Source organism: Neomonachus schauinslandi, chromosome 10 (genome assembly GCF_002201575.2).
Source record: "Neomonachus schauinslandi chromosome 10, ASM220157v2, whole genome shotgun sequence".
Taxonomy (NCBI): domain Eukaryota; kingdom Metazoa; phylum Chordata; class Mammalia; order Carnivora; family Phocidae; genus Neomonachus; species Neomonachus schauinslandi.
The window spans coordinates 59,503,808-59,524,748 of record NC_058412.1 but is presented as its reverse complement, the minus strand read 5'-3'; the positions used below and the strand labels follow the sequence as shown (position 1 = coordinate 59,524,748).

The 20,941-nt window shown below is 36.1% G+C and overlaps 1 protein-coding gene and 1 non-coding gene across 2 annotated transcripts in view; both read right to left on the bottom strand.

Moving 5' to 3' along the window:
• The window catches only part of USP34 (ubiquitin specific peptidase 34), a 263,530-nt gene that overhangs the window by 142,933 nt on the left and 99,656 nt on the right, over positions 1-20,941 (bottom strand). Inside the window, 2 exon segments of the mRNA XM_044918540.1 lie at positions 10,880-10,972; positions 11,058-11,139. Coding sequence (XP_044774475.1) covers positions 10,880-10,972; positions 11,058-11,139 — 175 coding nt within the window.
• On the bottom strand, positions 3,648-3,757 carry LOC123326094. Its single transcript, XR_006540877.1, has one exon. It is a non-coding gene; the product is annotated as a U6 spliceosomal RNA (small nuclear RNA).

The window sequence follows — 20,941 nt, the reverse complement described above, 5'->3', positions numbered from 1 at the left end:
GAGCTGGGCTGACTATACTAAAATCAAGTAAGACAGACTTTAAATTTTTAAAAGGTTACTAGAAAAAAAGAGACTTACCCCATTACCCAACAATTCCACTTCTTGGTATATAACCAAAAGAATTAAAAGCAGGATTTCAGGGGTGCCTGGCTGGCTCAGTCAGAAAAGGATGCAACTCTCGATCTTGGGGTCATGAGTTCGAGCCCCACAGGAGGTGTAGAGATTATACATACATATACACATAAATAAGTAAATAAAAGAATTTCAAAGAGATACTTGTACACCTATATTCGTTGGACCATTATTCACAACCGTCAAAAGATGAAAGCAAAGTAAATGTCCACTGACAGATGACTGTGGCACATACATACAATGGAATATAATTCAACCTTACAAGAATGGAAATCCTGTCACATGCTACAATATGGGTGAACCACGAGGACATTATGCTGAATGAGATAAGCCAGTCACAGTAGGACAAATACTATAGGATTCCACTAATGTGAAATATATAGAGTAGTCAAAACAATACGAACAATAGAATGGTGGCCAGCAGCAGCTGTGAGTCAGAAGAATAGGGGAGTTGTTGTTGTTCAATGACTTACTGGTTTTTTGTTTTCTTTTGTTTAATTTTTAAGTAAACTCTATGCCTAAAGTGGGGCTCAAACTCATAACCCCAAGATCAAGAGTTGCATGTTTTGCCAGCCAGATGCCCCTTTGTTATTCAATGAGTACAGTTTTGGAAGATTAAAAGGTTTTAGAGATCTGTTATACAACAATATGGATAGTCACTATTAGAACTTAAAAATGGTTCAGAGGGTAAAAACTTATATGGTTTCCTTTTACAGTTATGTCTTTTTTTAAAAAGACTAACAAACAGTGATATAATTTATTAATATAAGGTTCCATACAACAAGGAGATGTAACAATTATAAACATACTTTATAACTCATAGCTAAAAGAACAGAAATAAAGATCAGAGCACAGACACAAAATACAGATTAGAAAAACAATTCAGAAAATTAAGAAAACCAATAGTTGGTTCTTCTAAAAGATTATCATTTAGCTAGCTTGAAAAAAAGGAGGAAGAAGACAAATAGCTAAAAAATCAGAAATGCATGAAATACATGGCTTAACTGGGGAATTCTAACAAACATTTAATAAAAAATTAACACAAATCCTTCTCAAATCCTCCCCAAAAACTGAACAGAAGGAAATACTTCTTAACTCATTCTATGAGGCCAAAGTCTTCATAAGAATAGAAAATTACTAAGCAGTATTTCATAAATGACAAAAAGTCCTCCAGAAACTATTAGCAAATCAAATCCAAGACCATACCGAAAGGATTACTGACTATGACCAAGTAAGATTTATCCCAGGAATTCAAGTGTGGTTCAAAAAGAGAATTAGTCTAACACATTAATCAATGGAAAAAAGCCACATGGTCATCTTAATTGACGCAGAAAAGCCATCTGACAAAATCCAACACCCTTTCATAATAAAAATTCTTGGAACACTATGAATAGAGGGTAAACTCCTTAACATGATAAAGGATATTTATGAAAACCCCACAGTTAACAGCATACTCAACGATAAATGACTGATTCTCCCCATAGGATCAGGAACAAGACAAGGATGCTCACATTTATCACTGCTATTCAACACTATACTGAAATTCTAGCCAGAGTTATTGGACTCCACCCCCCACAAAAAATTTAGTGCATCCAAATTAGAAAAGATGTAAAACTGTTCAAAAATGACACAATCTTACATACAGAAAAACCTATATATAAAAAGCTAGAACTAAAAATCAAATAGACAATGTAAGAGTACAGATCAACAAGCAAAATTCAGCTATGTTTTCATACGCAAGCAATTACTTATCTGACAAGGAATTTAAGATAGCAATTCCATTTACAATAGCACACAAAGAATAAAATACAACTGATCCTTGAACAACACAGAGGTTTGGGGCACTGATTCCCTGTGTGGTCAAAAAGCTGGGTATAACCCTGACTCCCAAAAACATAACTATCAAAAGCCTATTGCTGACCATAAGTCTAACCGAGAACATAAGCCAAAAACCTAAACCAGAATACCAGTAACATAAACAGTTAACACATATTTTTTATGTTATATATAATATATACTGTACTCTTACAATAAAGAAAATGTTAAGAAAATTGTAAGAGAAAATATACTCACAGTACTATACTGTACTTACTAAAAAAAAAAAAAAAAAACCTACATGTTTGTGGACCTAGACAGTTCAAACCTGTGTTATTCAAGGATCAAGTGTACTCAAAAATGAATCTAACCAAAGAGGTGAGGGATGCCTGAGTGGCTCAGTCGGTTACGCATCTGACTACGGCTCAGGTCAGGATCTCAGGGCCCTGGGATCGAGCCCTATGTGGAGCTCCATGCTCAGCAGGGTGTCTGCTTCTCTCCCTCTCCCTCTGTCCCTACCCCCGTTCGTTCTCTCTCCCAAATAAATAAAATCTTAAAAAAAAAAAAAAAAAGAAGAGGTGAAATACTTGTATACTGAAAACTACAAAACACTGCTCAAGGAAATTAAGGTTTAAATAAATGGAAAAACATCCCATGTTCATGGATAGAAAGACTTAACATGGTTAATATGTTAATACTACCCCAAAGTGATCTACAGATTCAACACAATCCCTTCAAAATTCTAAGTCTTTTTGGTCAGAAATGGAAAAGCCAATCCTCAAATTCATAGGAAATTGCAAGGAGTTCTAAAAGCCAAAACAATCTTAAAAACAAAACAAAAAAAACCTGTGAAACCTACAAGAAAACAAGAGTAATTAGAACAGTATAGTATTAGCAGAAGGACAAATATACAGACCAATGGAGTAGAACACCCAGAAATAAACTTTCACATAAATGGTCAACTGATTTTCAACAACAGTGCCAAGACCATTCAATGGAGAAAGGACAGTCTCTTGAACAAAAGGTGCTGAGAAAACTGGATATTCACAAATTATTTACCTTACACCATACACAAAAATCCAGCCTAAATGGGTAAGAGACCTAAACTCGTGAGATAAATACATAAAACTCTGCTAAGAAAACACTGGGGAAAATCTTCACATTTGATTTGACAATGGTTTCATCACTAGGACACCAAAAACACAGGCAACAAAAACAACAGATAGTTGAAATTCATCAAAATTAAAAGACTTTTTTGTGCATCTAAGGATACTTGATCATTATTTTAAGTAAGCTCTACACCCAAGGTGAGGCTTGATCTCACCACCCCCAAGATAAAGAGTCCCATGCTCTACCAACTGAGCCAGCCAGGTACCTCAGAATCTAAGGATACTTTAAAGAAAGAAAAAGAAAACTCACAGGAGTTGGAGAAAATATATGTAAATTTTATCTGGTAGGGAATTAACATCCAGAAGGTAAAAAGTAGTATTAAACTTAACAAAAAACTCCCAAACAACCCAATTCAAAAAAAGGGCAAAGGACCTGAATAGACATTTCTCAAAAAAAGATATACAAATGGCCAGTTAGCACATGAAAGGGTGCTCAAGTCATTAGTCATTAGGAAATGCAAATAAATGCAAATTTAAGCCACAGAGAAGTATCACTACACTCCTACTAGAATGACTACATTTTTATTTATTTAAAATATGGACCATTTCATGAATGTGAGTGTCATCCTTGTACAGGGCCATGCCAATCATTTTAGTATATGTGCTACTGAAGCATGCACCTAAATTTTTTTTTAAAAGGCAACTAACAAGTGTTGGCAAGGATGGTAAAATACTGCAGTCACTGTTGAAAGTTTGGTAGTAAGTGAAAAGATTAAAGAGACAATTACCATAAGACCCAACAGTTCTTTTTTTTTTTTTTCTTTTCGAGAGAGAGAGAGAGAGAGAGAGAGAGAGAGAGAGAGAGCGCTCATGAGCATGTGCAGCAGGGCAGGGGCGAACCCAAGCAGGATTCATGCCCAGTGCAGAGCCCAATGCGGAACTCAATTTCACAGCCCTGAGATCATGACCCAAGCCAAAATCAAGAGTCAGATGCTGAACCAACTGAGCCACCCAGGCACCCTTATGACCCAGGAGTTCTAACCCAAGTATATATACAGAAGAACTGAAAGCAGGGACTCAAACATATGCTGTACAGCCACGTTCACAGAAATATTATTCACAATAAATAGCCAAGAGAAAGAAGCAACTCAGATGTCCATGCATGTAGAAATGAAAACACTAGGGGTGCCTGGTGGCTTGGTCAGTTGAGCATCTGACTCTTGGTGTCAGCTCTGGTCATGATCGCATGGGTTGTAGGATAGAGCTGCTTCGAGATTCTCTCCCTCTGCCCCTCCCCACACACACTCTCTCTCTCTCTCTCTCTCAAATACTCTTAAAAGAAAAAAAAAAAAGAAATTAATACATTAAATGTGGTATATACAAACCATGGAATATTTGGCCATAAAAAAAATTTTTATATAGGTGATAACAGGGATAACCCTCAAAAACACTGTGTGTAGGAAGTCAAATATTTTATGATTCTACTTAAATGAGGTACCTAAAATAGGCATATTCATATAGACAGAATGTAGAATATAGGAAACCAAGAGCTTAGGGGAGGGAAAAATTGACAATTATTGTTTAATGGGTACAGAGTTTTTGTTGGAGATGGTGTCAAAGTCTTGGATACAGACTGTGGTGATGGTTACAATACACTAAATGTATTTATGGCATTGAACTGTACAGTTACTATTGGTTAAAATGGTAAATTTTATGTTAATATTTATATATTTGTATCACAATAAAAAAAATTAATGAAGAAAATAAGAGAAAAATTAAATATATGTGTTAAAAGGCATCATCCCAAAACTCAAACTAGTAATCATGTCTACTACAAAGTTTTGAGGGGAAGTAAGAGTGGCTTTGGTATCTTACATCGAGTCAAACACTTCAAGTACAAAGAAAACAGACATCTCAAGTATGTCGTAACCCAGAATAGAACATCCACAAACTTCTCTTTAGGGAAAACAAAGGCTACTCAGTGAAATCCACAAGAATAAATACTCATTAATTATGGAATGAAAGAAACAGAAATGAGGAAAAAGAATTGGTGGTGGGTCATATACTTAAATACAAAATTAGCATTAAACAACTGTAGAAATTATGGTTCTAGTGTAGAATTTAAAACATAATTTGATAAAGTACAAATAATACAGTAAAAACAGGGAAGGAGAAAATGAGAAAAGATAAATAATGAGAATTCTCTCATCTTCTGTAGAAGAGAATCAATCACTGTAATTTAGAATGAAAAGAAACAAACCCACAAAGAAAATGAGAGTTAATAATAGATACTAGATTTCAACAAACTTCTGAAAGACTAAAACGAAGGGAATGCATTTTAAAACGTACAGGCAGAGAAGGGTATAGCTCAAAGTAATTTGTGAGTGAGCAGCAGAGGAGGTAAGTTAACCTTCCCACTGTAACTGGGAAAGCTACTGGACTCAGAGACCTAGATCTGATGGACAGCAGGAGCTATGGAAATAAAACAGGATTTCACTGAATACTCTTAATAACTGTATTTGTTAGCCATGAGTCAGAAAAATACAGCCAACTTATTTAATTCTACCCATCTACCAGGGCTCTCCCCTGGGTAAAAAATTATATAAAACCATGCTTTTAAGCACAGATACTAGTATCCCTTTTCACTCTCTCTTTTAGAAGTTCCACAGGCAGAAAGCCTAGTGACTCTAATGAGAAAAATATGAGTTGTTTTATCATTACTACGCCTGAAAATGTTTCCAAACAGGAGTCCCACTTGAGAAAGCTCTAATAAAAAACTATTTCACAACAGCCAAGAATACCTAGACCACTTACCTAGTCATCTTTCCTAAATATGAACGAGTAACAAAGGCATACATGAAGACACTCAACAACATAAAAAAAGAACACATCTCATGTTAAGAACTCCTAAAAAGGCAGGAAGGAAAGAATTCAAATCTCTAAGATGTAACACAGAAGGATATTACAGTGCCCAGATTCTAACTCAAGTAGAGTCATAACTTCACATGCTAGCAGCATGTCTCATAAAGCAGTAATCTAAATGTGTATACAAGTACACATGCTGAAGCTAATAAGCACTCATATGGGAATAAGCTTCTAAAATTAGTCATCACTAATCCTTCTGAGAATCTAATGATAATTATGTGCATAAAGCACATCTGAATCAGATGACATTTATGTCCTACTAAATCCTAGAGAATCTGACTTTTGTCACTGACACAAAGATCTCTCCCCAAAAACTTAGCTCTATATTAAGATAAAATTATTATTCAGTAATTTACATGCATTTATACAAGCGTTCAAATCTGGAAAGCATTTAACAATAAATTCTAATAGAATGCAAGGATTCTGAAGGTATTTTTTGATGTCCTATGACTAAAACATTTTACAGTGAAAGGGTCTGTAAGAGGGAAACATAAAGGTAACCAAATCAAACCAAAATAGGTAACTTTAAATGGTAGAGAGTCATTTAAATGTCGAAATATTTACTTTATATACTAGTCTCTGTATTTACTGAGAAACTAATATTCACACGTAAAAGTTTCAAACTTTACATAAGCATAGACAATAAAAAGGAAGTCTTCCATCTATCCCAGATCACTTACCCACAAATAAACCTATTAAAATTTCTTCTATTATTTTTCCAAATAGTTCCAGGCATTCATAAGCACACACTGCATGTATATACATGTAATACATATACATACATATATATATATATATAGATGCATCCTCTTTTTATAACTGTTTAAATACACATTGGGAGAATACACCATATATATGGGATTTTCTCTCAATAAAAGATTACCTATGCAGTGTTTAGTAAAACTGTTTTGTACATATTGTTCCACGTGAACACAATACAGCACCTTCAGTCCTTCTCATGACTACAAAGGATACCATTATATGAATTTCCCAAAACTTATTAAAATAGTCCTACAGTGACATTCCTTTTCTGCTATATGGTCAATGCTGTAGCGAACATCCTCGTGTACATGTATATACAGAATTACAGAAACAGAACTGCTATATTGCTTCCCAAAAGCTATACCACACTGTGGTCAATATAACGCATTACTAAACATAATGGGAATTACCCAATAAATGAAAATGCCATTACATTATTTGAACTTACATTTAATCACAAAGATAAGCATTTTTCAAAAATTTATAAATACTTTTTCTATCAATTTCAAATCCATTTGTCACTTTTGCTATTTTCTCCTTGGATTCCAATATAAGAGTTACGATACAAACAATGAAAAAAGCAGCAGCTAATCCAATTACTATGAGTGAAGTGTGTGTGTGTGTGTGTATCTCAGGGAGCAAAGTGACCTCAAAAACTTACTCCACGTGGGAGGAAAAAAGACTAAGGTAAAACTGTATGAAACTAAACCCCAGACTTTGAAATTAATTATATTTAGCGCTCAAATTCTTAAAAAACCCAAAATGTAAAAATTCCTGATAATTCTAAATTTGTGGTAGCTTCAGAAGTAAAGTAGTAACAAACCGCAGAAAGTCCCAATTAAATTAAACCTGAAAATATACTTATTTTATATAATCTTTTATAGATATTTTAAGTTTTTACAAACTGTATCATAGATTATGCCACAATTTTTAATTATTCCCTTACTAGGTCACTTCAAATTCTTGCTAGGGCAAAATGCTAAAACCTTTAACAGGCCATACTACCAGTTATCAATTTGATGAACTTCAGTTTCAATAAAGAATGCTCCACTATTCCTAGCTATTTATTCTGTAATGATACACTTATCATTATTCTATTCTCCTAGTCTTGCTCTGAACAAAATAAAAATTTTAAATCTACTAAAATGCATAAAATTTTCAGAAAATTTCCCTTTGTTCTGAAAGTGCTTCTTTACTGAAATGACAGTAATGTATAAATATACAGTATTAAATATGGGAAGTAAGAAAAGGTATTGAAAAATTACCACAACCAATCTAAGATGTAAGGTCTCGAGACGCATAATTATTATCAAAAATTTGAAACTGTTCATATAAAAAGTGTATGAATACATGAAGTAATCAGGGGCGCCTGGGTGGCTCAGTTGGTTAAGCCACTGCCTTCGGCTCAGGTCATGATCCTGAAGTCCCGGGATCGAGTCCCGCATCAGTCTCCCTGCTCAGTGCGGAGCCTGCTTCGCCCTCTGACCCTCCCCCCTCTCATGCTCTCTATCTCATTTTCTCTCTCAAATAAATAAATAAAATCTTAAAAAATATATATATATGAAGTAATCGACTATAATGGAAAAAAGAGAAATACAATGGACAAAGTAAGTATAATGGGAAAAAATGGCTATTATTATAGCAATAATGTAACTGAAATTCCTAAGAATAAGCTTAATATAAAATAAAACTTATATACAAGGAACTTTAAAATTTTGAATGATACAGAAGAAAATAAACAGTGTTAAGCTCTGGACAGGAAGACAACTTTGATTCTCTTCAAATTCACCATTATTACAATTAAAATTACAATATTTTTAAAGAATAAGTCAATGCTAATATTTACATGAAAATACAAAAAAATTCTTTATTTTTTTAAGAATTTATTTATTTGTCAGAGAGAGAGAGAGCACAAGCAGAACTGCAGGCAGAGCAGGCAGAGGGAGAAGCAGGCTCCCCGCTGAGCAAGGAGCCCAACACAGAACTCGATCCCAGGACTCTGGGATCATGACCTGAGCTGAAGGCAGATGCTTAACCAACTGAGCCACTCAGGCATTCCCAGAAAAAATTCTTTAAAAATATATAAAAAAGAACCAGCTCTGCCAGATATGAACAAATACTCAAAAAAAAAAAAAAAGTAAAGACATTAATATAAACCCATGATCAGCAAATGTTTTCTTAAAGGGCCAGACAGTAAATGTTTCAGGATTTAAAGTGGTAAGTATTATATATACTATATAAATATACAAGTACTATACTCTGCCACTGCAGTATGGAGGTAGCCACAGGCAGTATGTCAAAGAAAGTACAAGGCTATGTTGCAAAAAATATTTACAAAATGAAGTGGCCAGCCCCAAAAGCCTTGTTTACCAAGCCAAAAGTTTACCAATCCCTGGTATACAGATCATGACTGGATATACTGATAGGTCAGTCTACAGACTCCAGAAACTGACCTAGTCAAAATGAAACTGGTATCTCAATTCAATAAGGAAAAGAAGAATTACTGAACAAGTGGAATGGGGACAACTACATAACAAAAAAAATGGGTAAGAAGTTAGATAAATGACATCTTGAACCAAGAAAAACTCCAAATGGATCAAAGACTAAAATATAGGGTCGCCTGGGTGGCTCACTGAGTTAAACGTCTGACTTCGGCTCAGGTTATGCATGATCCCAGAGTCCTGGGATCAAACCCCATGTTGGGCTCTCTGCTCAGAAGGGAGGCTGCTTCTCCCTCACCCTCTGCCCTTCTGCACCACCCCCACCCGTGCTCATGCTCTCTCTCTCTCTAATTCTTTCTCAAATAAAAATCTTAAAAGAAAAAAAAAAAAGACTAAAATATAAAATTGAAACAGGAAGGAACTAAAGGAGAACATTCTTATAACTTTAGAGTGGAAAAGGCATTTCACACCATAAGAAAAATCCACAGGACATAAAACAAATTCAACAAGTTTGAAACCACAAACTTGAAACTGAACACCAAAAACCACCTTAACCAAAAGACATCAAAGTAGAAAATAACTCTTAACACAGACACAAGTCCAATTTCACGGATATATAAAGTTCTCCTACAAAAAAGAAGTAAAGTAAAATCACTGATAAATGACAAAGAATATCAACAGACACTCCCAGTAAAGGAAAAAAAAAATGGCTCTTAAACACAAAATTTGCAATTTGATTCACATAAACAAAATGCAAATTTAAAATACACATTTCACCCATCAGTTTAGCAAATATCAAGAAGTTTAAGGACACAACATACTGAGGAAGATGAGGGAAAACAGGCATTATCACACCATTATGTACCACAAGTAAATCGAACAGATGCTTTAACCAAACAATTCTCCTTAAAAGATAAATCGTTTGCACACAGATGAAATGAACATGTTAAAACTTATTTTAGCATTCTTTATAACAGAAAAGATTGGGAAAAAAATAATGCCTATGAACGGGAATTGGTTAAATAAATTACCATACATGCATGTACTAAAACACTACGCCCGCTTTAAAACATTGGTGTTTTATATACTGATATGCAATAATCTTGACGATAAATAAATGAAAAAAAGCCAAGTCCACTTAGTATGCAACATTTGTAATAAAGAGGACCAAAAGAAAAAAAAAGGGAAGACAAGAAAAAAAGCTTTCAAGTCAGCTATTTATGTAGAAAATCTATGATGCACCTTAGAAGAATGGTATTCTTGGGAAACAGGGACCCGGGGGGGGAGAATACCTAACATATATTTTATATTTATTTTTTGGATTTTGAACCATGTAGATATATGCTTATTCAAAAAACTAGAGAAAACAGTATAAGAGGAAAGAAAAATACCAATACAACATTCAGGATAGAAAGGTTTACTATATCAACAAAAAAATAATAGGTAAATGTCTCTTAATAAACCAAGATGGTTTCATGTAGAATGTCCAGTTGACTGACTCTCATTTCCTTCAATTCTACCCATAATATAGTAAGACATAGACTCTCAAGCCAGACTCCACAGATCCATGCCCAACTTTCTCTATGTCTCGGTTTATTTAGCTATATATTTAGGAAAAGAGAACTTACCTCATAAGGGAATAAAACCCTTAGAATAATAAGGAAGCACTTAATAAATGTGTGCTTTTAACATTACCTGTGCTGCAGCCCAAATGCAATCAATATGCTGAGTACTCAGTCTCCCTTCCGCTGCCAAGAAGTTCAAAATCACTTGGCACTGTTTGATAATCTGGAAAAGAAAAACTTATTACAGCTAATTTTCTAAAGTACTGTTCTCTTAATAGAGCAGAGAAGTCATGTAATTGTCCACAAACCTCAATATGTAAATTTGGTCCAAATATATGCTCTACCACATTGTTGCTTATAAGCCAGTCTGCAAGTTCTTTTGCAATGGACCTAAAGTCAAATAATAAAAACAGTTAACACGTTAAAAAAATTATTAATATCATTTTTTCCCAAGCCAAAAAGGCAGATTCAGTTGAAAACCTAAATGTTTTTTAAAGGTGAGTTTATTTATTTATTAAGTACGCTCCATGCCCAATGTGGAGCTTGAACTCATGACCCTGAGATCAAGAGTCACAGGCTACATGCTCCACCATCTGAGCCAGCCAGGTGCCCCACAAAACTTAAATTTGACCACAAACAAATTATAAAGAAGTGATTATAAATAATTAACTGGTTAGAGTACCATGAAGAACAATTAAAAGAGTGGTGCCTGAGTAGCCTACGCAGTGGGTTGGGTGTCTTGACTTTCGGCTTTGGCTGGGGTCATGATCGCAGGGTCATGGGACTGAGCCCTGGGTTGGGCTCCACACTCCACATGGAGTCTGCTTGAGATTCTGTCTCCCTCTCCCTCTGCCCCTCCTGCTCGTGCTCTCTCTCTCTCTAAAATAAATAAATATTAATTTAAAAAAAAACTAAAAGAAATGGTAATATTGCCTGAATTTATAAAGCAAAGACAAATATGGAAAGATAAGGAGTACACAGGTGAAAATACCAAGTGTAACAATAAGCAACATATTTTCTCATTCTAAGACTTTGCCTTCCCACTTTTTAATTTCCACAGTAGACATTTCAGCATTCAGGGAAGGTTTCCCAATATGCCCTCTACAATAAGATAACATCAGAAAAATAGGTTACCAAAAGGGTTAAAAAAAAAAAATTCTCTAAAAGCCAAACTGAAAGTCCCCTGCCTGATATTAATAAGGTGATTAAGGTGATTAAGTTATCCCTAAATATATCAATTGATTGTGCAGAACATCTCATTCTCCATTTCAAAAAGTAAACATCTTACAACACTTGTAGATCACCCTTCATTTTTTAAGAAGAGCTACCAATTCTCTTTTAGAATTAATAACTCACTGGCATAGAAGTTAACCTATTTTATTAGTTTTACCAATAAGTGTGAGTTTATCAGTTGTCATTTACACCTTTGAGATATACATGACATGTAATATACTGAACACACTTAAAGTACACAGTTTGATGAATTTAAGCTTTAGTATACATCTATGAATTCATCACTACCATCAAGATAACAAACATACACATTAACCCAAAAAGTATCTTTAAGCCCGTCATCCATCCCTTTTCCAGTCCCCACAACCACACTCCTCAGTGATCTGCTTTGTTATTACAGTTTCATTCTCTAGAATTTCATGTGTAAAAAAAGATATACTACATAATTTTTAATCTGGCTTCTTTCACTCAGCGTAATTTCTCTATTTTGCTTCATTTAGAAATATCCCATTGGTTTAAGTTCCGACAATTATGAATAAAGCTGCTATAAACATCTGTGTGCAGGTTTTTGTGTAGATGTAAGTTTTCAACTTCTCTGGGTAAATATCAGGGAGCACAACTGCGAGGCCTATGGTAAGAGTATGTTGAGTTTTGTAAGAAACTGCCAAACTGCCTTCCAAAGTGGAATGCACTCCCATCAGCAACAGATGAGAGTTCTTGTTGCTCCACATCCTTGTCAGCATTTGGTGTTATCAGTATTCTGAATGTTGACTGTTTAACAGACGTGCAGTGGAATCTCAATGATGTTTTAATTTGCATTTCCCTGACGAAAGAGGATATTAGGGCATCTTTTCATGCACTTGTCATCTGTGTATCTTCTATTGGCAAGATGGCTGAGAAAATCTTTGGCATACTTTTTAATCAGATTGTTCATGTACTTACTGTTAAATTTCATGATTCTCTGTAAATTCTGGATTAACAGTCCTTCATTAGACATATCTTTTGCAAATATTTTTCCCCCTGCCTATGGCTATCTTCTCATTCTCCTGACATTATCTTTCACAGAGCACAAGTTTTTAATTTTAATGAACTCCAGCTTACCAATTCTTTCTTTCATGGATCATGGTGTTGCATCCCAAAGGTCAGTGCCATACACAAGGTCATCTAGGTTTTTTCCTATCTGCTAGGAGTGATATAGTTTTGCATTTTATGCTTGTGTGTATATTTTGAATTAGTTTTTATGAAGTGTATGAGGTCTGTGTCTAGATTCTTTCTTTTGCATGTGGTTGTCCAATTGCTTCAATGCTGAAAAGACTATCTTGGCTTCATGGTATTGCCTTTGCTTTTCTGACAAGGGTCAACTAACTATACTTAGATGGTCTATTTCTGAGCTCTCTGTTCTGTTCCATTGATCTATGTCACCAATACCACATTGTCTTGATTACTGCAATGTTACAGTACATCTTGAAGATGGGCAGCATCAGTCCTCCAACTTTATTCTTTTCCTTTCAATATTGTCTTGGCTATTATGTGTCTTCTGTCTGTCCAAATAAACGTTAAGAGTTATTTTGTTGATATCCAGAAAATAACTTGCCAGGATTTTGAGATTTCAATGAATTTATAGATCAAAGTTGGGAAGAACTGTTATCTTTACATTTTCACATGTTCTATCCATAAACATGGAATCTCTCTCCATTTATTTAGTTTTTTGGTATCTTTCATCAGAGTTTTACAACTTTCCTCACAGAAATTTAACAAAATATGAAGATCTATACCCAAGTATTTCACTTTTATACTGCTGACATAAATGGTATTTATTTTAAATTTCAAATTTCAGGGGTGCCTGGGTGGCTCAGTCAGTTAAGCATCTGACTTCAGTTCACGTCATGATCTCAGGGTCCTGGGATCAAGCCCTGCATTGGGCTCCCTACTCAGCGGGGAGTCTGCTTGTCCTTCTGCCCCACCCTGCTCGTGCTATTATTTTTTAAAAATAATAAATTTCAAATTTCATGTGTTCAATACTGATATATAGAAAAGAAAATGAGTTTTCATTAACATTGTATCCTGTAACCTTGCTGTCTTCACTAGGTTCCATGAGTCTGTCAATTCTTTCAGATTTTCTATATAGATGATCATGTCATCTCCAATCAAAGACCAATTTCTTCCTTCCCAATCGGTGTAACTTTTATCTCCTTTCCTTGCCTTACTGCGTTAGGTAGGATTCCAGTACAATGTTAAAAGACATGATGAGAACACACTTTCCTTGTTCCTGATCAGAAAACCTCTGAGGTTCTATTAATATGATGTTACCTGTAGGTTCTTTATCAAGTTGAGGAAGTTCCCCTCTATTCCTAATTTACTGAGAGTTTTTATCTTAAGTGTTCGAGTTTGCCAAATGCTTTTTCTTTATCTATTCATATGATTGTGTGGTTTTTCTTCCTTAACCTGTTGATGTGATGGATTACATGAATTGAACCAGACTTGTATACCTGAAATAAAACTCACTTGGTGTGGCATATAGTTCTTTTTATACATTGTTGGATTTGATTTGCTTCTATTTTATGAAGATTTTTGCATCTATGTTCATGAGACATACTGGTCTATAGTTTTCTTACATGTCTTTGTCTGGTTTTGGTATTAGGGTAACTTCTTCCTTAAATTCCTTCTTTAAATATTAGGTAGAATTCACCAGTGAACACATATGGGCCTGATGCTTTTTGTTTTGCAAAGTCAGTAATTCTTTTTGGGGGGGGGGGCAGGAGAGAGAGGATCTTAAGCAGGCACGGAGCCCAATAATACAGTCAGACGCTTAGCCAACTGAGCCACCCAGGAACCCCAGCGAAGACAATATCTTGATTCAATTTCTTTAACAGATACAGGCTTCTTCAGATTGCCTATTTCTTTAAAAACGTTTTTAAGTGGCTATTTAATGAAAAAAGTAGTGATAAGTATATTCTGAGTGAAAGAAAATAGGCTTCAAAATAAGACTTGACATGAGAGCTCCCATATCTTCCCATCTACATGAATTATACATAGAAAAACTGGAAAGATGAAATAACTTATCTTGTTTATACATATAAGAATTAAAAAAGCCATTTAAGAGATGCCTGGGTGGCTTAGTAAGTTAAGCATCTGCCTTCAGCTCAGGTCATGCTCCCTGGGACCAAGTCCTGCATCGGGCTCCTTGCTCAACGGGAAGCTTGTTTCTCCCTCTGCCTGCTGCTCCCCCTGCTTGGGTGCTCTCTCTCTCCCCTCCTTCCCCCCGACAAATAAATAAATAAATATCTTTAAAAAAGGGGCCATTTAAGTCTAAAGAGAATAAAAAGCTATGAATTAGATATATAGTCCTCTAAAGGTAAAAGATCAAAATAAAACTACTGCTGTCCCCCCACATGCACGTTATCTCTAAAATAAATAAATAAAGGGACACCTGGGTGGCTCAGTTGGTTAAGCATCTGCCTTTGACTCAGGTCATGATCTCAGGGTCCTGGGATCGAGTCCCGCATTGGGCTCCTTGCTCAGTGGGGAGCCTGCTTCTCCCGCTGCCTGCCACTCCCCTTGCTTGTGCTTGCGCACTCACTCTCTCTCTGATGAATAAATAAAACCTTAAAAAAAATTGTTTAAAAAAATAAGTAAAATAAAATCTATAAAAAAAAAAAATGGGGCACCTAGGTGGCTCAGACAGGTAAGCATCCGACTCTTGATTTTGGCTCAGGTCATGATCTCAGGGTCATGGGATCAAGCCCTGTGTCAGGCTCTGTGCCCAGCACAGAGTCTGCTTGTCCCTCTCCCTTTACTCCTCCCCTCACTTGTTCACTCTATCTCTAAAATAAATAAAATCTTCAAAAAATAAACAAAACTACGAATGGTATATTTTACCTATTCCTGGGTAGCTCTACAAAAGCTATGAACCATGAGATAATTCTCTGGCCTGCGTAACTTACAGAAAGACAATTCAACAACTAATTATAAAAAATAAACCTCATTCCTTCAGTGCCTTCAAGGATATTATAAGGAAACCCACGGACTCTTCTAATAATACAGAGTTGTAACTATAACTTAGCCAAGGATAGAACTGAACAACTTTATCAATCACAACTATTCAGGGCTCTGGAAACATACATGTAAGTGGACTCCCAGAAGGAGTGGGCAGAGAAAAACAAGCAAAGAGACAAAACACCCCCAGAAATTATGGCCAAAATGTCCCACTCTGATTAAAAAAAAAAAAAAAAAAATTCGGGCGCCTGGGTGGCTCAGTTGGTTAAGCGACTGCCTTCGGCTCAGGTCATGATCCTGGAGTCCCGGGATCGAGTCCCACGTCGGGCTCCCTGCTCAGCAGGGGGTCTGCTTCTCTCTCTGACCCTCCCCCCTCTCATGCTCTCTGTCTCTCATTCTCTCTCTCAAATAAATAAATAAAATCTTTAAAAAAAAAAAAATTCAACTACACATCCAAAAATCACAACAAACTCCAACTAAGATATATATACAAGGAGATACACAGCTAGACTCACCATTAAATTGTTAAAAGCCAAAGATGAAGAGCAAAATCTTGAGATCAGAAAGAGAAAATGAAATGTGTGTACAAGGGAACCACAGTAAGTTTAATAGCTGGCTTCTCATCAGAAACAAAGGAGTAGAGCTATACTGGAACAATATTTCCACATTTTACTAAAATTCCATTATTAATCTGAAGTAAAGACTAAGCAACTAAGATGCATTCTGTAACCTATAATGTAGTCACTAAGAAAATAATTTTTCAGATATTAAAAAAAAAATCAATGGGATTAAAATGGTATACTAGGATAAAAACAGTAGAGAAACAGAAAAACAAAAAAGGTGGCATATAGAAAACCAAAAGCAAAATGGAAGACGTAAATCCAAATACAGAATGACATTAAGAGTAAATGGATTAAATACTCCAAAACACAGAGATGGAGGTGCCTGGGTGGCTCAGTTGGTTAAGCTACTGCCTTCGGCTCAGGTCATGATCCTGGGGTCCTGGGATCGAGCCCCGCATCAGGCTCCCTGCTCCTTGGGGAGCCTGCTTCTCCCTCTCCCTGCCACTCCCCCTGCTTGTTCTCTCTCTCTGTCAAATAAATAAATAAAATAAAATTAAAAAAACGCAGAGATGAAACAGATGAATGGATAAAGAAGATGTGGTATATATATGATGGAATATTATGCAGCCATCAAAAAAGAAATCTCGCCATTTGCAACGATGTGGATGGAACTAGAGTGTATTATGCTAAGCGAAGTATGGCGATCAGAGAAAGCCAAGTATCATATGATCTCACTGATACGAGGAATTCTTAATCTCAAGAAACAAACTGACGGGGACGCCTGGGTGGCTCAGTCAGTTAAGCGTCTGCTCAGCAGGGAGTCTGCTTCTCCCACTGACTGCTGCTCCCCCTGCTTATGCTCATTCTCTCTCTTTAAAAAAAAAAACAAAAAAAAAACTGATGGTTACTGAAGTGATGGGGGTGGGAAAGATGGGGTGGCTGGGTGATGGACATTGGGGAGGGTATGTGCTATGGTGAACGCTGTGAACTGTGTAAGACCGATGAATCACAGACCTGTACCTCTGAAACAAATAAAACATTATATGTTTAAAAAAAGAAGATAGTAGGAAGGGAAAAATGAAGGGGGGGAATCAGAGGGGGAGACAAACCAGGAGAGACTATGGACTCTGAGAAACAAACTGAGGGTTTTAGAGGGGAGGGGGGTGGGGGGATGGGTTAGCCTGGTGATGGTTATTAAGGAGGGCACGTATTGCATGGAGCACTGGGTGTTATATGCAAACAATAAATCATGGAACACTACGTCAGAAACTAATGATGTAATGTATGGTGACTAACATAACATAATAAAATAAAATTTAAAAAAACACAGAGATGAGCACGCCTGGCTGGTTCAGATAGTAAAGCACACAACTCTTGATCTCAGGGTTCTGAGTTCAAGCCCCACATTGGGCATGGGGCCTACTTTAAAAAAAAGAGGCAGAGATTATAGGATTTGGTTTTTAAATCCAACTACATGCTGCCTCTAAAAGACAGACTTAAGGGCGCCTAGGTGGCTCAGTGGTTAAGCGTCTGCCTTCGGCTCAGGTCATGATCCCAGGGTCCTGGGATGGAGCCCCACATCGGGCTCCCTGCTCGGCAGTGGGAAGCCTGCTTCTCCCTCTCCCACTCCCCCTGCTTGTGTTCCCTCTCTTGCTGTGTCTCTGTCAAATAAATAAATAAAATCTTTAAAAAAAAAAAAAAAAGACTTAAAAAAATATAAATAAATAAATGAAAGACTTTAGATCTAAAAACACAAACAGGTTGAAAATACGAGAATGGGAAAAACAATAAGAATGGAAAAAGATATACCATGAAAACAATAAAGTTGCAATGGCTATACTAACATCAGAAAAAATGAACTTCAAGCCAAAAAATGTTTCAAAGAGACAAAATGGGACATTTTATACTGATAAAAAGATGAAATTATCATTAACATAACAACTATAAATATATATGGACCTAAAAAAAAAAAAAACTCCCAAAATACATGAAACAAAAAGCAATAGAACCTGAAGGGAGAAAAAGACAAACAATACAGCCAATTCTTGCTACTCTCCCTGCCAGTTATACTATATAAAGCCACTGCACTAAATCAGCTAATACTGAACCCTTGAATCCTTTTTCAAATTATTCTCACCTGCTGCTTTAATGTGTAAAAAGAACGTATCATTACCATCAACTGCATCCTAAAGTGGGTTCTCTTTAGAAGCATGACTCAGTACAAGAATGTGACTTGCCATTTGCCTTTGATTGGAAGACTGCAGGTTTGATTAAACACAAATCTTGTATGATCTAGGTACACGATTTGTTCTACAGCCCATATGCGAAACTAATTTAAAGACATATATTTCACAGAACTAAAATGTATCTTGAAGCTCCCATTTCAGTAAGGGTGTTGCAAAGGGAGGTTTTTACCCCTTACATAAAAATGCCATCAGAGACGTGACATATAACATTTTATTAGCTTCAGGTGTACAACAATGATCGGTATCTGTATATATTATGAAATGATCACCACACTAACTCTAGTTAACATCCATTACCGTGCAGTTACAAAAATTTTTTTTCCTTGTGATAATAAGAACCTTTAAGATCTAATCTCTTAGAAACTTCCAAATATGCAGTACAGTATTACTAACTATAGTTGACATGCTATACATTACAACCCCAACTTATTTTTTAACTAGAAGTTTACACCTTTTGAGCCCTTTCACCCATTTCACTCACTCCCCACCCCCACCTCTGACAATCACTAGAAGCTTGGATTTGTTGTTTTTCAAGCCCACCTATGAGTTCCTACAATATTTGTCTTTCTCTGGGTGACTTATCTCACTTACTGTAATGTCCTCAAGGTCAATCAATGTTGTCATGAATGCAAGATTTCATTCTTTTTTATGTTTGAATGGTATTCCATTATACACACACACACACACACACACACACACACACAACTGAAGGGAAATAAAGACAATACAGTCAGTTTTGTTGCTCATGACAGTTCTATAAAGTTGCTGCACTAAATTAGCTAATACTAAACACTTTCTTCTTAAGCCCTAAAAAACAACTTTATCTTCCTTTTTCTCTGTCTTACAAAATGAGATTCACAAGTATTTAGGTGACGTGGCTGAGGCTGTCCCACTAACCCAGAGTTGGGATTCACTTTCTACTCAAATGACCTCAGAACGGAAGCTTCTTGCACTACAATGCACTGCCTGCTACCATTTCCAACCTCTGGTCACCTCTGTACCAGCACTAAAACAAGAAGGCAGAGCATCACCTTGTTTGACTTTAATTGGGAATGTGCATGTTGAGAGACAGATTTTTTACTGCTTTGTGCATGTCCACAAATGACCAATGAAACAGCATAAGTATTAATTTGGGGGTTAGAAATAAACTGCAGCAAACAGGCAAATTCACAAATATGGAATACACAAAATGAGGAGGATTAAATGGAATTGGAGACTTCAATAACCTACCCTTAATAACAGAACTAGGCAGAAAATCAACAAGAATACAGAAAGCAAACAATCTTACAAACTCATTAGACCTAATAGACATCTATATACAATACTCCATACAACAGAAAAAAAAAAAAAAAAAAAAGCGCAAGAATCCACTGAGGCATGTTATTTGCACGTACGTATTACACATCCCTAGAAAAAGAACCCCAGGGTTTTCCCTCCTGAGTGTTTTCATTTTGCTTCTTCATGATCCACGATGCCAGCTGAGGTTGTCAGCACAATGAAACCAAACCGGCAGGACAGGAACAGATTATTCTGCTATTTTTCTAGATCTCTGACTTGTATATCAAATCTGGAGCTGATCACTCCACACTTGTTTAACCTGCCTGTGAGGTTCAAAACAATTTTCCCAACTCTGTGCTTATCAATGATTTCAAAATTTACCAATGTAAACCTGCTTCATCATCACAGTTAGAACCAGAAGATGACTTTGGAGCATGGCCTAATTAGAACCTGGCATCTGCCTCTCTTTTCGGCATTGTTAATATTCCTGAGAGCAACTGCCAGAACATTCATGTGCATCATTATGGCAACACAGAAAGGTGGGAGGAAAGCTAAAATAGTCTTCTTAAGCACCCATGAACATTCTGTAGTAGAGATCTTATGCTAGTCCATAAAAAACACAATTCAATTAAAAACTGGGCAAAAAAATTGGGCGCCTGGGTGGCTCATTTGGTTAAGCGACTGCCTTCAGCTCAGGTCATGATCCTGGAGTCCCGGGATCGAGCCCCGCATCGGGCTCCCTGCTCGGCGGGGAGTCTGCTTCTCCCTCTGACCCTCCTCCCTCTCATGCTCTCTGTCTCTCATTCTCTCTGTCTCAAATAAATAAAAATAAAATCTTTAAAAAAAAAAAAAAACACTGGGCAAAAAAATGCATAA